Source organism: Labeo rohita, chromosome 20, assembly GCF_022985175.1.
Source record: "Labeo rohita strain BAU-BD-2019 chromosome 20, IGBB_LRoh.1.0, whole genome shotgun sequence".
NCBI classification, from domain to species: domain Eukaryota; kingdom Metazoa; phylum Chordata; class Actinopteri; order Cypriniformes; family Cyprinidae; genus Labeo; species Labeo rohita.
The window spans coordinates 20,043,311-20,066,895 of NC_066888.1; the positions used below are offsets into that span (position 1 = coordinate 20,043,311).

General features: G+C 37.0%; 1 protein-coding gene across 2 annotated transcripts in view; it reads right to left on the reverse strand.

Annotated features, from left to right (window-relative positions):
• Positions 1-23,585, reverse strand: part of fndc1 (fibronectin type III domain containing 1) — a 48,663-nt gene that overhangs the window by 18,234 nt on the left and 6,844 nt on the right. For both annotated transcript variants that reach the window (XM_051139207.1, XM_051139206.1), the window contains 12 exons: positions 23,338-23,397; positions 17,184-17,393; positions 16,921-17,019; positions 16,705-16,825; positions 16,426-16,613; positions 15,663-15,770; positions 12,326-12,514; positions 10,026-12,236; positions 9,808-9,923; positions 8,708-8,819; positions 8,265-8,630; positions 4,667-4,843 (listed from right to left, as the gene is read on the reverse strand). In XM_051139207.1, the coding sequence (XP_050995164.1) occupies positions 4,667-4,843; positions 8,265-8,630; positions 8,708-8,819; positions 9,808-9,923; positions 10,026-12,236; positions 12,326-12,514; positions 15,663-15,770; positions 16,426-16,613; positions 16,705-16,825; positions 16,921-17,019; positions 17,184-17,393; positions 23,338-23,397 (3,957 nt within the window). The remainder of the gene's footprint in view (positions 1-4,666; positions 4,844-8,264; positions 8,631-8,707; positions 8,820-9,807; positions 9,924-10,025; positions 12,237-12,325; positions 12,515-15,662; positions 15,771-16,425; positions 16,614-16,704; positions 16,826-16,920; positions 17,020-17,183; positions 17,394-23,337; positions 23,398-23,585) is intronic.

Genomic DNA, 23,585 nt, shown 5'->3' on the forward strand with positions numbered 1-23,585 from the left:
TTTGTACATACACTGCCAACACATATTAATGTTCAAACAACATGAAAAAGTGAACTTAGCATCTGATGACCCCTTTAAGAGAAATGTCATTTATGAGCAAAATATTTTATTTATATATAATATAAATGCTATAAAAATTATAATAAATACACATACTTGTAAATATATACATGAATGTGTTTGTATTTATATCTACATAATCAGTACACACACATATATTAGGCAAACTCAAACTTTTATTTTGTATGCGATTAATGACGATTAATTGTTTGACAGCCCTAATTTATACTAAATGTATTTAGACTACTGTTTTTCATACAAATACCTAAGAACCATATTACATTTTACCATTTTACATTTTATTACATACCATATTATTACACTGACATAGTATAAATGCATAAATGCTACAGCTTATTCACAAAAAATACTGTAATTATATTCAATTACTCCTCCAATACATTTAATACATGTCTACATTAATAATATAATAAAATTCGACACAAATATACCCACATTTCTGACACAATTAGTTAGTGCTAAATGGTAAATGATGGCGATTTGTAGATTAAAAAGTCTTCTGACTGTATCGTTGCGCACAGTGTTTCTCCTGTTTGTCGGCACTGTCAGTCTGGTTTTAAACCGAGTCATTTGTGTTCTTCACTGAATTCAAGTGCTTCACACTGGATCCCACAGCGCTGTTTCGTGGCCGACACTCGTCAGCGAGTGAACACATCTGCTCTAGTTAACGCCGTGCCGCCGTTTGAACTTTGATCCGAGCGGATAAACGGTCCGAGTGGCACGCTTTAAATGACTAGTGCTCTTTTGTTCTGTCCTTGCCGCATAAATATTATATCGAACATTTATCTAACTCTTGTTATCGTTTATATCCTGCGATAATTATCGTTACCGATTTATCACCCAGCCCTACTATTCATTATTCAAATTCATACTTTAATCCAGTGTTTATATTTTATATCAGTATATAAAAATCAGTATCTGTATACAGTATAACTGTAAATTGTTGCAGAAAAACTGCTAAATAGACATTAGAAAATGTGAAATTTGCAGACAATTCTGTTTGCAGACGTATGAAAACTGAAAACTTATGTAACTAGATCCTACTAAATTTAGAAAAGAAGGGAAAGAAAGAGCAAAGAAAGTAGAAAAGCTGGCCCTCCAAGTCCATTACGCTTTTGTCACATGCCTCTATTGGACACCAGACTGCACTTGTGCCGAGCTGTGGTAGATGAGCTTAGCAGATACTTTTATAACTATAGCAATGTGAACTTCTCTCCTGCAAATGCAATACCGTAGAGAGTCAATGAGGGGCAGAACTAAATTTGCCAGCTCACTAGCAAAAGCTCCAGCTCAGCATAACCATTTCTGAAACTCATCTGGCACAATCTCTGCATGCAAACTGGACCTGAAACAATGTTCCATAACTAGGTGTATAGCTTATGGGGATTTAAGGTTGGAAAGATAGAGTTTGCTGAACCTAATGTGGTAAATTAATTCATGCTGAACCTGAAAAAGTTTGACTAGAGTCAGGTAACATGGGTTGCGTAGAGTCACATCATGATTGCGCTAATCCACCGCTGAGTGAAATACAATTGCACTATTTGTGAATTGCTTGGTATAGCATCCTAATAGCAATCACAAATAAAACTTTTTTTCATGGCACACACCTTTATCCTAACACACATACTGAGTACTGAAGAATTCGGGAAGGAAGCCCAAACCCACAGACATTCAGCCATAATTTATAGAGCTGAGTCTAAATACTTACAGTCAGGCATTCTCAAATATTTCCTACAGAAGCTGCCCACATGAAAGATCCTAGGAGTCCTTGGAGTCTGTAAAGTCAATAGACTCTAAAAAAGCCTCTACCAACACATGGTATGTAGTATTAGATGTGGACCTGAGGGTTGACAAGGTTAGTTACACTCTGGCCATAGGGGAGAGACCTCTAGACACTTAGGGTGCTTTTACACTTTTCAGTGGCTCGAACCACAGTACGTTTGCGTCATCAGAGTGGCAGGTGTTTACCCTTGTTTCTAGGTAAAGACTGTGCAGAAGATGGCAAAATGAATGAATGCTTGCTCGCTTGAATTTTTGTACTTTGGATTCCATTTCATTACCAAAGCACCAACACAGAATGGCACATGTGTCTGTTTGTCATGACTGTGATGCAAAGGTTCAAAAGAATGCTGGAGTCAATTTCTGTGAGCAGAAATGAAATATTAATTCTCTCTGCTGTAGTGCATCACTCCATAATTGAGTAAACATATGTCATTAATAGCCGTTCACTTCTGTGATTTAGTACGATTGTGTTCACTTGTGAACCATACTGGAGTTTACATGAACAGTAGCCAAGATCACCCTTCCCAGGCAGACTTAGGTATGGTTCGTGGGTGTGCACCAAGTTCATGTTATCCAAACGAACTAAAAGTGCTAGCATGAAAGTCCCCTTAGAGTAACATTAACCAAATAGAGAGACTAAAGGTAAAGACATCTTATTCCCCCATTTGCTCTCAGTTTACAATATACTACTATTCAAAAGTTGGGAGTCAGTAAGATATTTATTTGAAAGCAATTAATACTTTTATTCAGCATGGATGCATTAATTTGATCAAATGTGACATTAAAGACTTTTCTAATATTACAAAATATTTAGATTTCAAATAAATGCTGTTCTATCATGACTTTAGCATAGTAATGGATATGACAATGTTAGTGTCTTTGGTCTTGACGGAATATGTCTGCTACACTTCTACTGTTGTTTTTTTCTGTTGTAGATTATTATTGCTGCAAAATAAGTATAGGAACTTGTTACTGCCAATACATACACTGATCCACTGCTGTGAGTATTTAAGAAATACTGCTTTTTACTATTCTGCACAAATAGCATATATAATAACCCATAGCAGATCTATACAGGTGGAGCTGGGGAGGGGGAGGGTTTTATAGGAACTCTGAAAGCGTGCTGTGAAAGGTTCTAGTGAATGTTAACAAGCCATTTAAATGTAAACCAGCAAGCTCGTTGGCTGCGTATCCAACATGAACCAATCAGCTTGTGCTAAGTAGTTAATGCTGTGAATATCATCAGTTTGCGTTAACGACCAATCAGCCTGCAACGATATAGTGTTTCATGACAGAACTTAGCATTTCTCTAGATTTTCTATTGATCAAAATCCTGAAAAAATATTAAGCAGCTATTAAGCAGCTGTTTTCAAAAATGATGATAAAAAGAAATGAGCACCAAATCAGCATATTAAAATGATTTCTTAAGAATCATGTGACACTGTAGACTAAAGTAATGGCTGCAGAAAACCACCGCAGAATAAATCACATTTTAAAATATATAAAAATAGAATGCAGTTACTAGAAGTTTTAATAATATTTCATTATATATTACTGTTTTTACTGTATTATTGATCAAATATATGTAGCTCTGATGAGCGTAAGAGATTTCTTTCAAAACCATTAAAAAAATCTTACAGACCCCAAACTCATGAATAATATTTACTAGTAACTTATTGTTATGGCTTCATTTTCCCAACTATCCCGGAGGTCACATCGCATATAAGTTTGTTTATTAACAGGCACTTTCATCCAAGTCAAATTCTGTGTAAAAATAGGCCGCTTTACACCTGACATTAACATTTGTGTCATATCCAGATAGTATCTGGATATTTGAGCATATCTTTTGATATTTTAACACCTTCATTCCAATGCATTTTCAGTGTGACTGGATTAAACATTTCAAAACTGGATCATTCAAAATGTCTTTGCAAATGCCCAAGCAAAGAATGTTAATAGGGCTAGAAGTGAATAAATGGGGAGAAAAGGTTGTAAAGTGCTTTCTTTGGCGAGAAATTAGATTCCAAGTGTAATACAATAAAATAATTTAAATCAGGTGAGAAAATCGCAAGAGTGATGGTGTCTTTTTTACGCTGCAAGAGTAGCATAATTAAAGAACTTGTAACACAGACCTTGAATGACTCAGTCTGTCAGCGTGACATGTTTATTTACAGCATAATCTTATTTATTACTTGCGTAACTAAGTATAGAAAATGAAATCATGTTTGCATGTAGTTTCAGTGCAATCCGAAAAACTGTGTTTTGGGTGGATTTATATTTGGCAGTCCAAACGTGAGCCGACTGAAAAGGCTTGTAAAGGTCAGGTGTAAAAAGGGATATAAACACAACTGATTACGCTTAAGGAACCAGAAACTTTAAAGCCTTTGTGAACATTTTGGTTAAGAATTAGGAATTTAAGTTCTTGCAGAAGAGCTGTCTCTCTTTTTTGAAAATGTTGATAAACTCCGACTGAGCTGATACCGAGGGACAAGAAGTATTTGCATATAAATCCTAGCTAAGGTCAGCTGTATGCACTATTTTATTCGCTGCTTACAAGCATCACCAAGGGAATGATCTGCACTAGTAGGCCAGATAAATTTCGTTCACATTCACCGTTCAACTCTCCAGTGCCTCACATCTACAGGAAATGCTGAGGTGATTGGAAAGAAATTAACTGTGAGTGGCCAGTTGTGTTTCCTGAGAGATTCAATCTCAGCATGGTATTGCTGAGTTTGGAACCAATAAGAACTGAGAATCTAGCATTTTGCACCAGAGTACTAACTGTTGTAACCAAACATATTACCTGTGAACCGTTTCTTTCCAGCCACATCAAACTCAGAGGAGGGGGTGTTGTTAAAAGGCCGTGTCTCAGGAGTTGGAGGCTGTGTTGTAGGAGGCTGTGTTGTAGGAGCCTCTGTTGTGGGAGCCAGTGTTGTGGTAGGAACTGGGACTGGGGTTGTGGTCTCCTCAAAAAGCCCATCTGTAAGATAGAGTAGTAATCAAAACAGGAAGAATAATAGTCCACAGGATGCCGTATCCCACTTCGCAGTGGTCCAAAGAGTGTTTGGATTTGGCATTTGAAGTCATGTTTAAAAAATGTATGAACGCCTTTGTATTATATAACAAAATATGAAGCCAAGTGGCATTTATTTTGAAGAAATGCCCATTAAGTGGGATTTAAGTGTCCAAACCTGCCAAGTTATTGTTTAGGTCCATTGCACATGCAACTTCTTCACCATTGTTTTAAAATTCAGTGCTATTGCTCTGCTACAATAGTGAGAATGTGACCAAACTGTTCTTTATGGTTAATATACTCTTGCCCAGGGATTCCAGTCACAACAAGGAAATTACTACTGGGACAAGCCAAGCAAGTATTAAAATTGTATGCAAACAGGCTTGTCCCTAAAAGCAGCTTGGCCACATTAGCTGTCCTGTGTGTTCAACAAACCAGCAGAATTACATAACAAGTGATTATACAACAAGGTCTAGTTGTTCTTCCAGAAAGGTCATCCAAGTTCATGCACACTCAATCATACAGCTCTTCACTTTGCAATCTATAAAGACACTTAGTATGGAAAAATTAAGAATAAAAAGCAGGAATGCACCTCCTTAAACAACAGCAAACAAAAATGGCATCTATAAAGTTATACTAGATTAATAGATAAATGGAGTACAAATGGCCATACAAAAATGATAGTAAAAACAAGCTGCTCGTAGCCTGGCAGCCAGTAAACAAAACAATCAGCCAAGACCATCTTCATTAATAACAGCATCATCAGATGCCATGCTGACCATAAGCATAACTCATCTATGAACTGTTTTCTTGGGGAAGCTGGAAGCCAGAGGAATCCTGTTCTCAAGTGGTACAAATAAATAATCTCATTTGGCTCAATTTCATTTGAACTAGTGGACTCAATTTACAAATCTACATAATCAATTAGCTTAATATTTAGGTCATATTCACACAGAAATGTAGCATACCTTTAGGAATTTATATTTCACATATATACACTTTTTAAAATTCGGATGCAACATGGTGTAAATTTAAAGTCAGCATGAAATGCAAATTCACTATTCACTGTCTATTTTGTAAATGTGTGTTATATATCTGCGTCCCTCCACAACTGACAGAAAGCTCACAACATTCATTTTTGAGTGCAATTCCCACATCTCAAAATCCAAACCACTGATGGATAGAACCAAAACCCTATTTTTTTTAATACTTTGTTAAAGTTCACCCAAAAATGAAAATTCTGTCATTAATTACTCACCCTCAAGACCTTTGTTCATCAGAACATTTTGAGAATTTGTTCTTCGTGACACAAATTAAGGTAGACAGGAATGCAACTGACATGTTCAAGGGGCCAGAAAGGTAGTAAGGACATCATTAAAATAGTCCATGTGACATCAGTGGTTCAACCGTAATTTTATGAAGGTACGAAAATACTTTTTGTGCGCAAAGAAAACAAAAATAACGAATTTATTCAACAATTCTTCCCTTCTGTCATTCTCCGCTCCCTTTTACAAGAGTATTACGACGCATGCGTGTGCGTTAGCACTGCCCCCTTATGTTCAGCTAACCGTTAGTCGTTGAGAAGAGGCTTGGTCAACCAAAATTTTATTAGTTACTTGGTCAGAGAAAAAAAATTGCACAGGAAGTGGCGACAGTCACACGGTCTGTGACGGACAGATCGTTAACGGCTGCTGTATGTGGTAATAAGTACATCAGGCACGACATCCAAACGCTCACCTATCATTCATCAACCTCAAATATGGCTTTTCATCTGAAAGATGTATATAGTAGCAACTTTACATAGCTGTACAATCTAATGTTAACCTAGAAAAATGTGCGCTATTAAAGTATCTGTCCGGAGTTTGAAAGCTGAACAGTAGCACACTTCCTGCATGACAGATGGAGTCATTTTTGGTCATACAGATAAAAGTAATACATCTTTCGAATCTGTAAAGACTTTTCGTTTATTTGTGCATACTCACAATAACAACAAAACGTTGCGCTTGTGTAAAGTAATGAAAGCAAACAGGATGTGGTTTCTGCCTTCTCGGTCTCTGTGAACTTGAGCACGAAACTTTGAAACTCCTTGTATATTTGCATGAACATGAAAAATATATCTATAGAGCGTGAAATGTCTACTTTCAAATTAACCAATTCAAATAGAAAACAAATATTCTTCGATTATGTTATCCGTATAAAATGTACACACAGGCACATCGCTACTGCGGAGACGAAGGGTTAGTGTCGCCGACTTCATCTCTTAAGTCGAAAACAAAGAAAGCACTAGTTTATCAATAAATTATTAAAACGTTAATGCAGTCTCCTTGCTGTTTTTCCCAGACACATTCATAATTATTATATCTGCCCGTACACAGTTGCAAGCTTTTTGCATGCGCTTGAGCGCTTATTAGGCTATGTAGGCAATTAAAGGCTCGTTATTATGATTTATATGGTTTATTAATAAACGTGTGACTAATAGTCGACTAATTCTTAAAATGAATGACTACTAGTCAACCAGAAAAATCTTAAGTCGAGGGCAGCCCTAGTGTGATTTCCTCTGCTTAAAAACAAGCTACAGCGTTCTGATGTAGAAATGTATTTTTAAACTTTTCAAAATCCTAATCCCAAGAGCAATAAATGTGAACTGTAAGCTGTCATGCACTCAGTCGCATAGGGTGATCGAAGCTAACAAGCCGCAGCATTGATCAAAGCGCCTCTTATGCGCAGCGGTCGCCCTAATGGTTTGGCGGGGCCATGTGCATCCGTAAACAAGCACAGGTTAATTCTCATACTTTGATAGCATTTATAGCTCCTAACAGGTTGTGTGACTATGAGGAATGATTACCTCAAAATGTACGTCAGTATGCAGTTTTCTCTATTGCTTGCGTGCCAGTGATTATCCATCTGCGTGCCATAGGTTGCTGACCCCTGGCCTATAAAATCATGGACCTGGCAGTTATTGGTTTATTTAAGAGTGGGCAGCAGTAAGAGGAAAAAAGTGGAGGAAGTGGAGGAAAAGACTGTTTCTCCAAAAAAGCATGGTGCTCACAGACAGATTCAAAGTGTAGCAGAGGTTATTCAGACATGACAGGGGGATATCCTTTGAGGTTTACTGTGCACATCCTACCTAACATTATCCTTGGAATACTGATTCTAAATTACAGAGGATCAAGGTCTTGTGGGTACTAACTACATGCCTGTGACAAGACTCATTATACAAGAGCCAACTACAGTCACAAACTAGGCCAAACACTTTTTTTGTCTCATCCTGAAAGTATCTTTTCCGTAATTTTTGCTCTGACGCACATTAGCAAATCCACATCATATTACTTAATTCTCTATTATGAAACACATTGAGGTAAGCATGGCTGCAAATAATTCATCTCACCTACAGAGTAGCAGTTAAGTATTCCATCAGCATCCAATATTGAGAAACCATTCTTGTCCAGTCGAGAATAAAGTCCAGGTGGACATGTGGGCTCAGCAGCTAATGTTGACATCTCCAGTGTTTCTGTAACCATTTCTGTTGTTGTAGGTTCTGGTGGTATTGTAGTTGTGGTTGCAGTGGTTGTTGTAGTTGTGGTTGTAGTAGTTGTAGTGGTTGTAGTCCTTGGTTTAGGGCGGTCCAAGCCCACGATTGGTTTTCCTCCCACAGTAAGGTACTTGTCACTCGGATTAATCACAGGCCGACTGTCTCTTCCGTGACCAAATAATGCTAATCCTTCCTGGTTTACCAATGGGCTGCCCTGGTCATCTAATATAGCAAACATGGATAAAAAACAAGTTTAAAACAGGCTTTTTCTTTCTATATTTCTATTGTAAACCACTCACCAAAAATAGTCTTGCCATCCTCTCCAATGACAACTTTTCTGGGTCTTCCCCTTGAATCCTGAAGGACTCTTCCGTTTTCATTCATTAGGACACCCTTATCCAGATCTACTATCTAGAAGAGTGAATGAAACTTTGTAAAGAAGAAGCATCTTTCTATCAAAACAAAGTGAGACAACAGTCAAACAGTCTTGCTTGAGTAAGTGTCCCTAAGGTCCCTTCTCGTGGAGTTTCCATGCCTAGAGAGAGAAAACTATTCACATGACTGTCTTTGCTTACTTTAAAGATCATTTTGTTTGAACTGCAGTGCTGTCTGGTTTATTAATGCAAACAGACAACAGATGTAAATGAAGCCATGGATATGGTCATTATGATTACAGTATTTTGTACATAATAGTTCTAGTTAAACAAAATAAAAGCCATTGATGAAACCAGAGGGTCACTTCAGATCTACAAACCTGCTATGGGTATAAAAGTTAACTTTGTGCTACATCTTTAGTAGTTTAAAAAATAGAACAAGAAACAAAGTGGATCCAATAAATTTGCCAGCAGTAACTAAACGTGTATCATGACAACTTTCAGAAGATGTTACCATGGTAATAGATATGACAATGTTAATGTATTTGGTCTTAGCAGAATAGATCTGCTACGTTGCTGAATTGCTGCTGCTGTTGGTTATTACTGACGCTGCTGCAAAGAAAATGCAAGAACTTGCTGCTGCCAATATATATGCAGATACGGTGCTTTGAGTATTTAAGACATACTGCTGCTGCATATATAATAACCCATAGCAGATCTATACAGGTGAAGCTGGGGAGGTGGAGGGTTTCAGTATTGCGAACTGCTCTAGTAAATGCTAACCAAATATTAAAATGTAAAGCATCAAGCTTACTGGCTGTGTATGCAATATGAACCAATCAGCTTGTGCCATGTAGTTTAATGCTGTGAATATCATCAGTTTGCGTTAATGACCCATCATCCTGCACCATCTAGAGTTTCATAACAGAACTTGACATTAATATCATTTATAAAACATCCTAATGGATTTAGGGACATTTAGGACTGCCAAATTTAGCATTAATTATCACTGCAAATAAACACACCCATTTTGTTCCATCAGGACCTGTGATATGTCGGACTCCGTTCGGTTTAGAATTTTCATCAGATGTTGCAGATACTTTGCCATTTGCAACTGTGAGATTCGGGCGTCCATTTTTGCCTGAACATGGAATTAGACAAAATGAGTAAAAGTGTACTTGTGCGTACACTAAAACTGTTGTAGGTACAGCATGCACATCGTTTGAGACAACATAATGTTTACCTTTTTCATAACTAGGTTTGTAGCCACTGACTGGAGTGTTTTCCTTTGAAATTGATCGCAGCCTCGATCCCATCACTGGATTCCGAGACTCAGGAGACGTATTCCCACTAGAGCTTTCACCGGCAGACAACCCATGGGAAGAGCGAGAAACTGAACTTGGGGTGAGCCTAACATTAGTATTACTCCTGTCAGCTGTGTCTCGTTCTGAGACAAGTGGTGATTCTACTGGACTGACTTGAGAGGAGGCAGATGATGATGCTGAAGAGGACTGTGATGAAGATGATGTGCCCATTCTTCTGTGTTGTACTGGGTACACCCTACTAGGAAACCGCGAACCTTTCAGACGGCTTGCTACCACAGGTGAGCGTACCCGACCAGTAGAAGACAAAATAGGGACTCTTTGGGCAACTGAGGGAAGTGACTTTGAACTGCTACTGGTACTACTTTGTTCTCTTTCTACGCTTTCATTCTCAAGGTTTGGTACAGGTCTGTGTGGTTCTCTTGTAGTAGTAGTAGTAGTAGTTGTTGTTGCTGTTGTTGTTGTTGTTGCTGTTGTTGTTGTTGTGGTTTTAGGTGCTGCAGTTGAGGTGGCGTCTTTGCTTCGCCTCTCCAAGGTCTCTTTGCTTCCCTCATAAAGATAGTCATCTTCATGATCATTGCTAATTTTTACATCTTCATTATTACTGGGATTATTTGAAACATTTGTTTTTTTATTTAGCACATTAGGTTTATTTGAGACAGGATTAACCTCATGCTTTGAAGGGTATGTCGTAGGTAAAATTTTGGTTTTATCACTAGTGTCTTGAGAGCTCACACCAGTAGAACGAGAAGGAAATCCCCTAATAACAGGCCTTCCTGCACCTACAGATGAGGCAGTCCTACTCCACGGTATCCTCCCGTCTTGTCTTCGACTCCCAGTAACTATCCTAGAATTTCGGTTTGGTAATAAAAGGGGTGAACTTCTTCCCGTTGTAGAAGAGTTAGTCCGTGAAGAAGAATGGGAAGTGGAACCATAACTATTACTTTTCTCTTCTTTGTTATTATAATTTTCCTCTTTAGTTGTATCAGAAAGGGTTTTTTTGGTTTCTTCAGTTGGTTGTTCAGCCTTTGTGTCGTCTACCTTTGTGTTCTTGTGGTTGGTATCATGCTCCTCTGTTGTATCCTGACTGTTTGTCCTGGTTCCTGTTGGCAGTGTGGATTGTGAAGAAGCAGATGATGATGATGAAGAATCAGGTTTGTGCTTTCCTGTTTGAAGTCTCTGAGCTCTAGTTGAAATTCCAACTCTTCTTCCATTAGGGTACATGGCACCAGATCCCGTACTTGTGACTCGACCTGACGTGGAGGAAATTCTTCTTGTACCTGATGATGGTAAGGATGATGAAGGAGAAGATACTGAAGAAGATGAGGTGGAAGAAGAAGAAGATGATGAAGATGCTGAGGAAGAGGAAGTTGGAGAAGAAGAGATGGATGAAGATGATTCTGACTCTTTCACTGGTTCAGGCCTGGTTTCCTGAGGTGAGACCACTGTAGGCGTCTTGTCAGTGACACTTATCTGGTTGTACGTGTTCTTTCCCTCAGTATAGGAGACCGCTGTTAAGTCCTTTCTTGTAGCTGCAGACTCTTGGTTTTGCGATGAACTTGAAGAATCTTCACTCCGCGTTCTTGATCGAGAATTAGGCCTTCTTAATCTGCTAATATCAACAATTGAGGATGTACGAGGTGTCCACGGAGGACGTTTGTCCTCAGTTGTTTTATGGACAGATTCAGACTGATTGGGTTTTGATTCTGTAGTGTCAGGCGAGTGTTTTGAATCTTCCTCTGTTTGTGGTGATGCATTATTACTGCTCTCTGGTTTTGTGTCCTCAGTAGCCTCATTTGCTCTGATTTCCTCTTCTGCTGGACTGTCTGTTGGCTTCTCTTCCTCATTTGTATTTCCTTCTCTATCTTTGGAGGATGATTGTGAGTTTGACCTTGAGCTAGAACCTCCATTCCTGACAGCACCCCTCACAGAAGAGAAGATGCTGTGATAAGACCTTGTTTGAGAAAGAGGGCGTCCTCGTCTATTGGTGGGTGGTGCTTGAGTTGTGGTCTGAATGTCGGACTCTTCCATCTCATCTGGCTCCTGATTGTCTGATTCATTGTTTGATGATGTCTTGGAGGCACTTTGACTTGTCTTGTGGCTGTCTGTGTTCCTTAAGTGAGTAGTGCTGGCTGGAGACAAAATTAAGATACCAGTCTTAACCAAGTATCTGTAAAGCAGCTACAGCTTATTGGGGAAAACATCTGTTGGGAATACTTACATCCAGGCATTGCAACAATAATGGCTTTAGTCTGTGGTCCTTGGCCCTTCCTATTGACTCCACGGATTTTGAAGATATAGCGGTCACCTGGCGTAAGTCCATCGATGGTAGCAGAGGTGGTGGTGCCACGGTATGTAACTGACTTTGCGCCAAACGGTTTCATAGCAGGAGCATAGGAAAGGATGTATTCTGGAAGTAGATGTCAAATCAATCAGTACGGTCAATTGCATTTGGATACCATAGCTGAATATTTTCCAGTGAACACTGGGAATAACCAAGATTGAACCAATAAATCTAGGCCAAGGATAACACACTAAAAAGGAAAGTTCCTTCTGCATGAACAAGCAATGGTTTGTGTTTTCCACATGTACATTTGTGCTGGTTTAGCATTACAGACTGGTGCTCTGCATGCCTGCTGGAGAAATTGTCATGCTAAACGCTTATCATATATTTTGGCACTGCACACAGACAAGTGGTTTCAGGGAAGAAATATGGTCAACTATTAGTAATGTTTTACTCTCAAAATGCCAAAGTCGTTTTCTGTTCTTTATGTAGGGCATATTCCAAAAGTCGTAGAAAGAGCTGACAGATATCTGTAGAAAATATTATCAGTGTTAAAGGAGAACTCCACTTCCAGAACAACAATTTACAAATAATTTATTCACCCCCTTGTCATCCACGATGTTCATGTCTTTCTTTCTTCAGTCGTAAAGAAATTTATGTTTTTTGAGGAAAAGATTTCAGCATTTTTCCCCATATAATGGACTGATATGGTGCCCCGATTTTGAACTTCCAAAAGGCAGTTTAAATGCGGCTTTGAACGATCCCAAATGCGGTTGTAAACAATCCTAGCCTAGGAAGAAGGATCTTATCTAGCGAAACGATCGGTTATTTACATAAAAAAAAAAATATGATTTAAATACTTTTTATTCTCAAATGCTCGTCTTGCCTTGCAGTCCCTGAACTCTGTGTATTCTGGCACAAGACAGTTAGGGTATGTTGAAAATTCTGACCGTATTTTCTCCCTCAATTTCAAAAATAATTTCAAAATCATCCTACATCTTTGCAGAAGTTCCAACCCAGTCTTTGCAAAGTGAACATGCAAAGAAGATTAAACACCCTTAACAAAAAAGGTAAAACAGTGATTTTGAAGTTGAGGGAGAACATGAGATGGGTGTTTTTCAACATACCCTAACTGTCATGAACCAGAAAAAAAACAGTCCAGGCAGAGTAAGACAAAACGAGCATTTGGCTTTAAAAAGTATATAAATTGTGTTATTTTTCTGAAAATAACCGATCGTTTCGCTAGATAAGACCCTTCTTTCTCGGCTGGGATCATTTACAACCGCATTTGGGATCGTTTGAAGCCGAATTTAAACTGCATTTTGGAAGTTCAAACTCGGGGCACCACAGCAGTCTATTATATGGGGAAAATTGCTGAAATGTTTCCCTCAAAAAACATAATTTCTTCACGACTGAAGAAAGAAAGACATGAACATCGTGGATGACAAGGGGGTGGAGTTCTCCTTTAAAATACTTTCTCGTATCCCAGCTAAACACTATACTTACTATAAGTAAGACACGAGTAATGTTGGGTGCACTACATAATAAAAAATACAAATATATTATTTTTGTGGTCTGTATGGACTAAATTGGTAGCCTACCTACTAGGGTTGGGTTTTGACACAAATTTTAGGATTCACAAGCTTGCAATTTGATTTGTTATAGATTATTTTGGATATATATCAGGTATAGTACATGCCAAATTTTGCCAAATAATGCTGTAAAATATGCATGAGAGTTATTTGGTACCACATTATAATATTGAAGGTTAAAATGAGCTGATTTGTATACAAATGCTTAAATTAGACTAAATTAAGTTTTTATAATAATAAAGTTACAATTACCGAATTGTATTTCTACTCGAATTAGTTTTTTTAAAATGTAAACATTTAAATGGTGGCTGTCATAAAAACTTGATGGATTTATTCAAACATAAATTAAACACTGAAGAACAGTAAAAATTATAATGAATGTTATATGGTGCATATATTTAGCACTCTACAGTTTATTTTTCTAGCTGATTAAAGAGTTTTTTTATTCACCAAATATGTTTTTTTTTTTTTTTTTTTTGAGGTAAATGTGACATTACGTGACATTGTTTAGTTGTAATATTTTTTTATTATTATTATTTTTTTAATATATTTTCTTTATTGAGTTTTACATTACACATTTACAATTAGAATCAATACCACCCCCCACCCCCAAGAACACGGCATAAAAAAAAAAAAAAAAAAAAAAAACAACGGCCATATAATCTTGAGTCAAAAAAAAAAACCTTCCAGAATTCTCAGAATTGACAGTGAAGGAATATAGAGTCCCATGTTTGTCCAGGACTTAGGTCCAGGGAAAAGGTTGCAGAAGAGGTACAACAAACAAATAAAGTAAAATACAATAAAATAACATACATATATATATATATATATATATATATAAAAAAAAACACTTTCAGTCCACACTTTCAGAATACCACTCTTTAAATAAATAACAACCTTTAGGAAAAAGGAAATATCTAATAAAACAAAATATGGAAAAAAAAGATAAGAAAAGAAAGGGAGGTTGAAGTCGACTACTGCATCTTAAAGGCCAGGAAGTTCTTCAAAGTATTTAATAAAGGGGGACCATTTGACTTGGAACTTACGTTTTGAACCTCGAATCATATATTTAACCTTTTCCAAATGAATGTAAGGTTTAGTTGTAATATTAACGTATACAGTCAACATTTGAAGTGGATCAAAACCTTTCATCAAAGTTGTCCTAAAACCAAAACAATACCCGTTCTTGTCTTAGGACAACTTTGATGAACTCTATTTGATTTTAGCGACTGCATGAGACAGGATATTCAGGATATTCATATTCGTTGTACTCTTTCTTTTAACAACCTTCAGATGCTTATTCGTGTTTATTTAGTGCTGGAACTGGTATTAAAGCGAGGAGATCAGCAGCTCATGCACTTTGCGCTGCCACTTTTTTAAACTACAGGTGCTACAGTGATCTGTTACTCCACGTTAAAAAGCAACAAAATGGCATTTATTGTTTGAATACTGTACTAAAATGGACTATTTGAAATCTCATTTCAAAAGAAACAATGCACAAAGCTTATTATGATTTATTGGATGGGAGTTGCACTGCAATGTTCTGTTCATTAACTGAAAACATGTTAGACTCATCAATTCTTGGGATTTAAGAATCAATATCTTTTCATAAAAATCAGCATTGATTAAATCGAGAAATGTATATTTTTTGCCCAGCCCTCCTACCTACCCTGTGGTCTTACCTCTTATTCGCCCATTTGTTTGCTCAGGCGGATCCCATGTTGCTGTGACAGCAGTACCTTTTCCTCTAAGCGGTTTTACTTGAAAATTTTCTGGAGGGCCAGAAGGAGCTGCATAGACAAAAGTGGGAGAAAGTAAATCTAGGTCTGACAAAACAAATTGTTATACAAATAACATGGAGCGCTTTTTATTCTCTTGAACTTTAATTATTTTTTTCTGCCTGGAGATTTTTCAGGAAACAAAAAACATTTTATGTTCTCCATGGGAATGAGGTCATTCTGATCAGTCCAAACAAAAGTTCCAAACAGGCAGTAAACAGTGATACTACACTGAAATAGGCAGTTAGAACATGGTTACATGGTTTCAAAAACTAAGGCAAGAATGTTTTGAGTGTGTGTGCATTTGTATGGGTGTACAATACAATACAGACACCCTTTTGTTTATGCTTTGCTTCATTAGCTAGTGTATTTTCAGGCATGCAATAAAAGCGCAGATTGTAATTAAATTCACTTTAGTCTAAGTAACCAGCTTTTAAAATCACATTAAAGAAAAAAAACACTTCTAGCAATTTTTCATCATAATCGTAATTCTGTATGTTGAACACTGTTCTGTTTTAATACTATTTACATTTTTTTCAACCTGACATTGACCTTTTTAGTTTGCAGATAATTATGTCTATAATAATAAATACTATCTGGATTTATCTGCTTAGCAATCCAAACTTAGCAAAACATCTGGGTTAAGGATCAGGGAGTGTAAACAAACCAGATTCAGGGGTTCTCTGGAACACAGATGCGCTCCATTTTCCCTTCTGATCTCCTTGCGAGATACAAATAGAGAACTCGTACATGCTGTCCGCAGAGAGCGTTTCAATTATAAGACGTCTCTGAGTGGTGTCCTTATATTCCCATCGAGCAGATTCTCCTTTTTCTCTGTATTTCACCGTGTAAAACCTGCAAATATATACGATCGTTCAAAAGTCTGAGTCACTATTTAGAAAGGATGAACTTTTACCATTTTAAAAATGATATAATTCATTTTTACCTGGATCCCCCTGGTATTTCCTTCTTCTTTTCAATTAGTGGATCAACCCATGTGATAAGGACAGACTGAGGAGACAATACCCTAACTGTGATGTCCTCTACTTCATCCACAACCTCTGGCTCTGCCATAAAGGTATAAAAAAAGAGGATGACAAAGAATGAATATTAGATTTGAGTGAGTTAAAATACTGAATAAGGAGTGTGATCTCTGATATACCTGCTGTTACTTTTTTATTCAAGGTGGCCGTGGTGATGGGTGCACTCCTCCCCTGGGCTCTGGGTGCCTGCAGTGATACCACATAGACGGACTCAGACGCTACGAACAGAGGGGGGATACCAGATACGGCCACGTATCATTACACATTACCTGCTATGGGACATACTGAAGACATGCAATCTGAGCTGTATTTACAAAAATACAGTATATCTCAAATACTACTCGTATTAGCCAACTTCAAACATCTGGACTTTTATGCTTACCCAATTTTTGCTTGTTAGCATTGCGCTGGTCTGCTTGGTGTTGGCTGAGGTCCACTCTGTGTTTGTTTTGGGGTCGAAGAGGGAGCCGTCCTACTTGATGTGGGGGTTCTGGTCCTGAGGATGACTGAGGGGCCCTTTGCTGTCCTAGTGCCGATCTCTGAGTTGGGGGCCGTGGGCTAATCTGTGATGAAGTTATAGACACCATCCTGCCTAATGAAAGAGAAACAGAGCAAATAATGTTTGCGTTGAAGTTTAATAATCATGGAGATTCTGTTATTATTACAGTTTTATGCTGCACAGCATTTTGGACCAATATTTGTGCTTTAAAAAGAGATCTGTCCTCAGTTGCAAGATACAAATTTTCAAACATAGTGGACTCCAAACTGAAAACTTGGGATTCAGAATCTAATTTAAACATGGAAATATAGCTTTAGGATTTTGAAACATGTAATAAATGTACTGCTGTAATATGAAGAAGTTCACAAATTTGACACTGACAGTGTTAAAACATTTATTAAAAAGAGTCAGATTTCCTTGCTTATGCCGAAGCACACATATTTTGTAAAGCAAAAAAGTTGTGTTAAATAAAAAAAAAAGAATAACGAAGTGTTTTCGCAAGGGGTCTGGTACTTTTAAATCCTATTATACTTCACAGAGGATGACTCATGTTTGCAATTTCTTATAAAACAAAAACACTGGCAGATAACAAAGACACACAGACTTGCTAAAGTGAGTACACTTACAAGGCCACACAGTTTACAGTCATGTGCACTCTCACTTCCTTTCTCTTATTGCTTTACTGTAATCCCCCATCTGACAGGACTTGGCAGGCGAATGAGACAGTCAGACAGCCTTCCTCCTCTCTTTCAACACACTGCTTCACGCGCATCTCTCTGTCTCTCCCTCTTGTGAGCCGTATATCCCTGAGAGGATAATGAAAAACAGTCCCTCTCTTTCTCCATTCGTCTGTCTTTTTTCGCTCCTTTAATCATTCTCAGATGATCGGTTGTAGTCACACTTCCTCATTAGAATCTGTGTGCAATTTAAAGGTTGACGGTTCGACCAGTGTGGCATTGAAACTGTCTCAGTAGAAAACCAGGTAAAATTAAGGTAAGTATCAATTACATTTCTCAGCTATATATGATAAAACAGGTTAGCGCAACGGACGACTGGTTAAGAATTAATGGAGGGTTTGAGCGCTTATGTAACGGTTTGGTCAGTTAACCGGATGCGCGGCTATATTGGCGATACTTGGATGTAAACAAAAAGCATTGCATGGTTAATGCACTACTGAATACGTATTTTGCTAATTTATGCTATCTAAACCACGAAAAAATGTGTGGAAGCTGATAAATCATATAGAGAAGGGCTTAGTGAGCAGGAAAGGTCACGATATTTTGACAAACAAAAGTTAATAGTAAAGATATATACGAGCAGTATTAATTAAGATATTAGCCTATAATTTTAACCACCTGACTGGAAATGATAAGAACAAACACGAATGTTGTCAAAACTCTTGCGCTGGAAATCCTGCTTCAGTTTGGCCACGCAAATGCCTTTTGTTCCTCGGATAGTTTTTCACTCTTCTCCTTAATTTGTTATAACTTTTGGCAGTCTATAGTATTCCAAATGTTTTTCCCGGTCCAACCACTCAAAACGTGACCATAACTGACCATTTTCATCAGCAATAATAAGCTAAATTTGTAAGAACTGTTCGGTTCAGTGTTATTGTTTATGAGCTTTGCTGCCAATATGGCCGACTGACGCGTGGTGAAAACCCTCTTTTGCAGTTTATTTTTTGTTGGCAAGCGCTTCTTGCATGGAAATACGTTTAACGGTATGAAGAGTACGCACCAAATTTTGCAGTAAAATCACCATTGTCCTGCTTATTACACAACTAGTTACGAAATTAAATAAATAAATAGTCATTAAATACTTTAGATAATTTTATTATCCAGCTCCAAGCGTCTGCTAAGAAGCTAAGTAAACAACAGTCAACCTAGAAACAAGATAACAGATAAAAAAACACTGATTTATATATGCTGTTATGTTAATATGTAATCTGTCATGTTTCTTTATATTAAATTTGCTCTCATACTGATCTGTGTATTTTGTATTGTTTTCTTTTTATACAGCATTGCCCATATTGGTGGCACTGAATGTAAACAATGCCATTGAACTGAACAAAACTTCCATATTTTGCTGATTACTGCTGCTGAAAATGGTCAATTAGGTCATGTTTTGGGCTGTACTAATCAGTCGGACCGGGAAAAAATTTTGGAGTACTATAAACTGCCAAAAGTTATAACAAGTCAAGGACAAGAGTGCAAAAAACTGTCTGAGGAACAAAAGGCTTTTGTGGTTGGCCAAACTGAACCGGGATTTCCAGGGCAAGAATCTTGACAACATTCATGTTTGTTCTTATCATTTCAGGTCAGGTAGGTGAAATATTAGGCTAATATCTTAATTAATACTGCTCATACATATCACCACCTATTAACTTTAGTTTTTCATAATATTGTGCCCTTTCCTGCTTACTACGTCCTCCTCTATATGATTCAGCAGCTTCCACATGTTTGTTTCCATGGTTTAGACAGCATAAGTTAGCAGAACAACGTATTCAGTAGTATATTAACCATGCAATACATGCTATTGTTTACGTCTGAGTATCTCCAATATGGATGTGCATCCAGGTAACTGACCAAACTGTGATGTGATGTTTTTGTTTGTTTGTTTGGAAGGTGTGACGCATGAAAATGGGCATTTGCAAAGATTGCTTGAAAACATGCTTTATTTTTGTAGTTCAACTAGGTGACATTAGTAGCGCAGAAACTGTCTACCCTAGATTTAATATAGTTTTTGTACTAGTAAAACTTTTCAAAACTCTGAATCAATCGAACCAATTACTTCACAAAATCTCAGCAGGCACACAGTGTCATAAAACATTAATATTTAGTTACATTTTGGTTGCAACGTTGGGTGACCAAAATTCAGTGTCAATTCAACGTCTAATGTCAACACTAATTTGATGTCCAATACCGATGTCAGCTGATGTTGATATTTTGTTGTTTTTAGGTTGTGTAACCAAAATCCAACGTCAAGTTGATGTCAAATACAGACATCAGCCCGGTTTTCATTTTCAACCAAGATGCAACGTCTGTCCAAGGTTGGGGGTCAATGTCAACCTGACGTTATATTGACGTCTGGTGCCTGCTGGGATGATTCTTTGTTTCAAAGCACTACAAACACCACAGGCTGACAGCACCTACTGATCAAAACAGTGTAAATGCACCAAAAACTTAGCTCAAATGTGTATAATGACTATTTTTACAAACCAGTGGCAAATGTTATAATGAAAGTCTACTAAATGTAATCTACAAATAATTAAATACCATTAAATTCTTTGTTCTTTAATTAATGCATTTTATGTTTTATTAGGCAAGGCTTGGCAAGCTTTATGCCAGTGAGAAGCAATTAAGTATTTCCTCTTTTTTACTATACATGTATTAAAATCAAATTAATTAAAATTGAACCTACATTATGAAACTGACCCAAACTAGTTAAAATAAATGTTTCAAAACATGAAACAGTGTTTCGAAAGCACCCATCTCTAATGTCAGGTCATTTTGAGGACTGATGAATGAAAATAAAAACGAGAAAAGGAGGAAGGAAGAGAAATGAGTCAATCCTTTATAGCTTCGTATAAAGCGCTTCATATCCTTTATAGCTCAGCCTTTTTGTGAGGGTTTTGGCTAAATGCATGTCTTGCGTGCACGCTTAAAGACTGTCTTAAGATTGCTCTGGCATTACTTACTTAATACTTAAGCTCTACCAGAATTATTAACACTTAAGTTAATAAGAAATGTCAGGTCTTAAAATGAATGGAAATGATAGTAACAGCAACTCCTTTTCCTTTGTACACACAAACAGACACTTATTCCCACTTCCCATTCAGAGAGTCCAGCCAACACAGCTGAGGCAGGCTCACATATCACTGGCCTTGAAACAGGGGTGAAACGTAGTAGCTCACCCGTCTCTAACTCTTTCCCTTTTTTGATTGTTTTTACAGTGTCAATCTTCCAAGTTCATGTATTGGATCCATGATGCCACATCGTTCTCTTTTCCCACCCCTCAGGTCTGATTTGTTCACTGATTGTGTGAATTATCGCCATGAATTCTCTCTCTCTGGGAGGTTTTGGATGGGATAACAAGTTCCAGGTTGCAGGGACCATCCCAGAGTTACCATGTCCATGTGTGGACTCAGCTGGGCTACATGTGAGCCTGCTTTTAAAGGTTAGTTCCACTGATTTCCACTGCCAAAGTGATGACAAAAGAGATGATACCACAACAGTGGTGGCTGTGAAACAAAATTGAGCTTTTCCTGCCACATTCTTGCCACATCATGGTTAAAAATACAAAATGACATAAAGCATATGTCTTTTGTTAATACAACGGCAAAGCCAGAGAAAAATTAGAGCGATGCTATGGTAACATTATGACAATAGCAATAGCAAAGAACAAACATAGACTGGATAACATTATGGGAAAACCAAGGGAATAAATTAATAATGAAATGCCATTTCTGGAGATGTTACGGAAGTGACCACAATCAGTATTTCTGTGTCCAAATAATTTTAACCTAACTAAACATTCAGCAGTATTGTCTATTCTAGGATTGCAACAAAATCTATGTCTACCACTACCAGTCAAAAGTTTTTGAACAGGAATATTTTTAATGTTTTTTAAAGAAAACTCTTCTGCTCACCAAGCCTGCATTTAGTTGATCCAGAGTACAGCAAAAACAGTCAAATTTTGAAATATTTTTACTATTTAAAATAACTGTTTTCTATTTGAATATATTGTAAACGTAATTTAAATGTAAGCTGAATTTTAGCATTACTCCAGTCGCATGATCCTTTAGAAAGCATTCTAATATTCTGATTTTCTGCTCAAAAAACATTTATTATTATTTTTATGTTGAAAACAGCTTTTTTTAGGTTTCTTTGATGAATAGAAATTTCAGAAGAAAATTATTTATCTGAAACAGAAATCTTAATAAAGAAAACTCTGAGCTCTATAGTATATAATGTAAGCTTTTTATTTCAAATAACTGCTGACTTTCTATTCATCAAAGAATCCTGAAACAAATGGGTTTTAAATAATAATAATAAATGTTTCTTGAACAGCAAATCAGCATATTAGAATTATTTCTGAAAGATCATGTGACACTGAAGACTGGAGTAATGGTGCTGAAAATGCTGCTTTGATCACAGGAATAAATTACATTTTAAAATATATTCAAATAAAAAGCAGTTATTTTAAATAGTAAAAATATTTCACAATATTACTGCTTTTGCTGTATTTTGGAACAAATAAATGCAGGCTTGGTGAGCAGAAGAGACTTCTTTAAAAACATAAAAAATCTGGTAGTGCATGTCAGAGGTGCAAATGATGTAGGCTAGTACATTTCACAAATAATTACAAGGAAATGCCAAGTAACACATTGAATTTAACATGAAATTTTGAAACTGAAACAGTATATTTGTGTAAAACACTTCAGTAATCAGAAAATCATTTTCTTTGCAGTGTATACTGGGCCATTGATCACATGTAATTCAGTCTGTGGGATTCTCCATTTTATGGGTTTTCATTTCTTTTACTCTTGAGGTTGTACAAAACTAAAACACTCATTTGGTTTAAATTTGGGATTCCTTCTTCTCTTCGGAGGGCTCGCATGTACCGGGTTTGGCTTCAAGTGGGCTCAGTGGATTCATAAAGAAGAGAAATAAAAGCTTTGATTTAACAAATTCATAGCTGACAAACTGCCACTGTCTTTCCAGGAACTTGGGGTATCAGAGGTCTCTGGCATCCAAACTTTAAACCTACTCAAGGGAGTAACAACGTAGATGTTTTCCATAAGCCTGCATGTCTAAAATCTGTCCTTTGCCATTAATGTACAGAAACAACTATATTTTTTAAGAATCTGAATAGTTTGAAGAGGAACTTGCATTCCAAGAAGGCTGGATTTGACATAAAATTGTGTTCTCTTAACTTTTTTCTCATAACTGTTTTATGTTTATCTTGAACCTGCTTGGCAATACTTATCATAAAATTGTTGTGCATCAATCAGAGGCTGGGAAAGTATCGGGCCTACCTGGAGACGACTTGTTGAAAGGCTCGACAGCAAATCCATCAAGTTTCACCCACTCTCCTCCTGCAGGAAAAAATAGCAATGTGGTTACACATAAGAACGCACAGTATAGTGGTACGATAACAGATTTTTGTCTTTACAATAATCTTTTAAAAACACCTTTTAAAACATTATTTTCAGAAAATCTGAATCATGCTGTTTAATATAATGTTATATCTAAATTCACTTGTAGTGTTTGATTTTCGTTTTTA